The sequence below is a fragment of the Octopus bimaculoides genome, chromosome 21, assembly GCF_046866305.1.
Source record: "Octopus bimaculoides isolate indiv1 chromosome 21, ASM4686630v1, whole genome shotgun sequence".
In the NCBI taxonomy this organism is placed as follows: domain Eukaryota; kingdom Metazoa; phylum Mollusca; class Cephalopoda; order Octopoda; family Octopodidae; genus Octopus; species Octopus bimaculoides.
The window spans coordinates 26,970,252-26,975,251 of NC_142948.1; the positions used below are offsets into that span (position 1 = coordinate 26,970,252).

Here is a 5,000-nt window from a genome sequence, read left to right on the forward strand (position 1 = left end):
TGTTTGTCCCCTTGTGGTCAATAAAGAAATAAGAGGGCCTAATGCTTAAGCTGACCTAAACATTTACTGTCTCCATAACCCAATTCTGTACTCTTTGCCACTAGTCTGTGTCTTCATCGTCTGAAATTTCGCTTCTTGCTACACAGCTACTCTATGTATTCGCTGTCTCCAGGTTCATTTTACTTACTCTACATCTTATCTATTACTCACTACTTTAAAATGTTCGGATAGCTTCTAGAAAAGAAAAAAAGAAAGAAAGGAATAATCTAACAAATAAAACAAACCTCATCCATCGAAGGTCCCTTGTATATGAATCCTATCCCCCTTCCTTTCACTCTCCTCTTCTCTCTCTTTCTCTATCCCTCTCTTTCTCTATCCCTCTCTTTTTTCTCTTTCTGCTTCACTAATCCTATACCTACTAACTATGTGCACACTTTGATGCTGCTGTTGTTGTTATTGCAGTGGTTTTTGAAAATAGTATTGCACTTCATTATTATTATTATTATTATTATTATTATTGTTGTTATTATTATTATTATTATTGTTATTATTATCGTTGTTGGTGTTGTTGATATAATCTGCTTAAATTTGCAGGGCAAATGATTGTTGTTGCAATTTGTGTTGTTGCATTAACTGCTACTGCTGTTGTTATTGTTGTTGTTGTTGTTCCAGTGGGTGTTGAAAAAATAGAGATGGACATACTTAAATTTACTGGATACATTTTAGCTGTTATAGTTTTGACAGCTGTTTCTGAAAACGGCTGTTGTTTTTGTTGTTCTAATTGGAGTTGTTTCGTCGTGGTCGTCGTTACTGTTATTGCTGCTGCTGCTGTCGTTATTGTTGTTGCTGTTATTGTTGGTTCTTTTCGTTGTTGTTATTTTGTTGTAGTTGTTGTTGTTGTCGTTGTTGCTGCTGTTGTTCTGGTTCTTGTTGTTGTTGTTATTATTTTTGTGGTTGCTGTTATTGTTGGTGATGTTGTTATTATTGCTGCTGCTGCTGCTGCTGCTGTTATTGTTGTTTTTATTGCTGTTATAGATGTTGTGGTTGTTGGTGTTGTTATCGTTGTTGCTGTGGCAGTTGCTTTTATTGTTGTTGTTGTTGTTGTAGCGGTTGTTTTTGTTGTTGTTGTTGTTGCATATCCTGATGATGATCCTCGTGTTCATGTAGTTTACGATGGTGAGTGATGACGGTGTAGATTATGATGACGACGGTGATGTAGGTAGTGGTAGTGGTGATGACGACGATCGTGCTGCTGCTGCTGCTGGCGGCAGTGCTGGTGGTGGTGGTGGTGGTGCTGGACGTAGTGCTGGTTGTAGTAGACGTAGTGGTTGTGGTGGTAGTGGTGGTGGATGTAGTGGTTATGATAATGGGATGATTGCAATGAAGACGACGAAGAGGACGATGATGATGATGACGACGACGACGACAACTATGGTAGTAGGGACACTGCTATCGCTGATGATACTGATGATGATGATGATGATGGAAATCGAAGTTTTGTTACTGAAGATTTTTCGTGGTGACTGGGGATGATAATAGCGATGATGAGGATGAGTATGAGGATGATGCAGATGGGGATGATGATAATGATGATGACGACGACAGCGACGATGTTGTGATTTGTATACCACTACTAATTATTATATCCTTTAATACTATTACATTAATAAAGGAAACTAATAATTATTATTGCCTTGATCAGAAGAAACAATTATTATTATTATTATTATTATTATTATTATTATTATTATTACTATCATTATTATTATCATTATTATTGTTATTGAAATCATTATTATTTTAATTGTTATTATTGTTGTTATTATCATTGTAGTTGTGTTTATTATTATTATCATTATTATTATTATTATTATTATTATTGTTGTTGTTGTTGTAATTTTGTTGTAGTTATTATCATTATTATTAAATGGATTTGCCTTCGAGTTGGTTTGGTGTAATTTCCCACCCGCCTCTGCTCCACTCCCACTCGACTCCCGCTCCTCTCCCACTCGACTCCCGCTCCTCTCCCACTCGACTCCCGCCTCCACTCCACCTTTGCTTTTGTCTTCAATTGACAAACTGTTGCGTTTCTAAATTATCAAAATACTGCTTTGTGTTGCGGGGGTAATTAACTAATTGTTTATTTTTAATTAACTAATTGTTTTATTTTAATAACAAAGTGTTGCGTGTCTAATTAAATAATTGTTACATTTTAAATCTAAGTCAACAAAAATGTCTTGTGTTTCTAGCAAAGTATTCCTTAACCTTCCACGTCGACTTCGTTGTCATTGCGGTTGTCATTGTTGTCATTGTTGTCATTATTATTATTATTATTATTATTATTATTATTATATACTTTGTCTTGTGTCGTCTTTATTCGTCCTATCGTTATTAATAGTTAGAATGGTGGTACGACCTGGCAGAAATAGTTGAGAGTACTGGACGGCCTCCAAATGCTCGACGGGTTTTGGAGTACCCGATGGTCGGGTACTCGATAGCCAGAATGCTCAATGACCAGTGCTCGATGGTCAGCGTGCTCGATGGCCAAATTACTCAATGGCCAGAATCCTCAATGACCAAAGTGTTCAATGGCCAGAGTGCTCGTTCATCAGGGTGTTCGAATATCAGAGTCCTCGATGACAAGAGTGCACGGTGGCCAGGATACTCGATAGTCAGAATGCTCTGTGACCAAGAGTGCTGGATGGTGTCAGAGTACTCGGCACCGACGAAATATCTTCTAATCTTTTACGTTCTCAATTCAGATACCAAGAGCAGTTAGTCAACTTTTCTCTTTTATCTTTTCGAAGTTGATTAAATATTAAAGTTCCAGCAAGTGTTGAGGTCGAAATCATTGACTATACCCTTACCTTTCAAAATATCTATGAATTTTTAGTATATTTTAGAAATAATTATTAATTCCTTTTAAGTGCCTTGTTGTTTTCAAAATTTCATATGTTGCAACTAACGCAGCTATTGTTTTCTTATGAAGCTATATATGCGCAGTATTGTGCATCTAGTTAGTAATTGCTACATTGCAGCTTCGGCACATAGAGTGAAGTCTATGCTTTACTGATGAGTTCATTTTAAGACAGAAATATCTTCGGATATATCTTTCGTATTTGCCATAATAACTAGAATTAAATACTAGTTATTGACTAATGTCTTTTCTTCACCACATGTTCATTGATAGTTCGTAATCTTCAAATAATAATATAAGTAGACTCACAATCAATTAAAGAGTAAGAATATGAGGTACGGTTCCTATAGTAGGTCGCCGTCTGTTGCTGCTTCCTTGGTTGTTACCGTCTCCGGATCTGTGAAGCGTGCTGCGAACGCCGAACTCCACCCAATCCGCGTGTTCGCCAGGATTGCTCTCCTTTTTGGAATAGTGAAAACGTATATAGGAACAACAATATCAGAGTAATCTTTAGCATCATTGCTACTGCAAACTGTGCCGTTTTAAGCAACGATATAAAAGTGTGCCCTTAGGTATTAATGAGTTTCTATAAAGAATATTTAAATATCTTTTAAATATCTAAAAATGTAAAAAAATATATCTATATTTAAGGGTTATTTAAATATTATTAAAAAGTCAATGTTTTAATTTCAATTTAATGTCTTTTTATTTCGTATCTTATTTTAAAATCCTATGTCATTTTGCATTTCTCAGTTCATTGTTTTTAGTTCGCCATTTTTGTTTTCTTACTATTACTACAAATATAATTTCGTGTCAACGTTGTGACTTTTGCAGCTGCTTAAAGAAAAACATTTGATGGTGCGTGTTGGCGGCGGTTGGGACACCTTAGAACATTACCTGAGTCATCACAATCCGACCAAAATCATCGAATTTAAACGAACTGATCAACCAAAAGCTTCATCAACCAGCCCACGTCATGACCCTGACACAGGGGAGACAGCGTTAACGTCTGCTATCTCATCAGACGATAAATATTTATTGATATTAGGCAAATACAAAAAGAACTAAACACTAAATTATTACATTTTTTTTTCAAAGAAAATGAATCCTCTCTTATTCTTTCTGTGTGTTATGTCGGACAATTCTGCACTTTATTTTCCAACATTTTAAAGGAGAAAATGAGAAAAAAAAATAGGGTTCTCAGAGAGGTTACTCCTTTTCGTTTACGAGGAGAAAATGATTAAAAACTATGACACGTTAAAGAAATTGTCAGATGACAGACGATAACAGAAGTGTATATTTGTATGTGTGTATGCGTGTGTGTGTGTGTATTAATGTATGTGAATGTGTACGTGTTTACGCGTGAACGTTGAGAAAGAGAGGGGAGAGAAAAAGAGAGTAGGAGAGGAGGACGAAAGATGACAAAAGGAGAAATAGAGAGACAGTGAGAAGGGAGAGAGAAAGAGAAAAAGCAAAATGGTGAGAGAAAGGAAGAAAGGGTGTGAGATTACATAAAAAGAAGGTGCGATGGAAAGAGAGAGAGAGAAAGAGAGAGAAGTGTGAATAACGACTAAATGTAGTATATTGGACTTATTAAACCACAGACGATCAAATCCACAGAAAGTGGTACGGTGTTTTTGTACAGAAGAAGGACGTTATTTTCTACAACACCGCAATTCAAGGTGGATATTACGAACAAGAAGATGACAGAGTTTCTGCAAAACAAGCATTATTGTCATTGCTGTTGTCGATGTTGTTGTTATTTTTGGCATTGTAGAATTTGAGATTGACTGGTAACACTTTCAAAGAAGCCATATATTATCTTATATACTCCACTGAATCTTGTCTGTAAGTAACAAGTGTGAGTCTGATGATGATTGTCCGTTTGTTTCGAAACTATTTATTGCAGTTATCGTAAAATGTGTGTGTACGTGTGCGATTGTAAGTGACTTTATGAGTGTGTGTGCGTGAGAAGTGAGAAGGATAAACAGAGAGACAGACAGACAGACAGACAGTGGGAAAGATTGACGCCAATAAAAACAAACACGAGAAGAAAAAATCTACCACAACCCACCACTACCAA

General features: G+C 36.1%; 1 protein-coding gene across 14 annotated transcripts in view; it reads left to right on the forward strand.

Moving 5' to 3' along the window:
- Positions 1–5,000, forward strand: part of LOC106883957 (uncharacterized) — an 87,755-nt gene that overhangs the window by 81,224 nt on the left and 1,531 nt on the right. For all 14 annotated transcript variants that reach the window (XM_089338980.1, XM_089338969.1, XM_089338974.1 and 11 more), the window contains one exon: positions 3,752–5,000. This exon is cut by the window's right edge and continues 1,531 nt beyond it. In XM_089338980.1, coding sequence (XP_089195106.1) covers positions 3,752–3,985 — 234 coding nt within the window. In that variant the 3' untranslated portion in view covers positions 3,986–5,000. The remainder of the gene's footprint in view (positions 1–3,751) is intronic.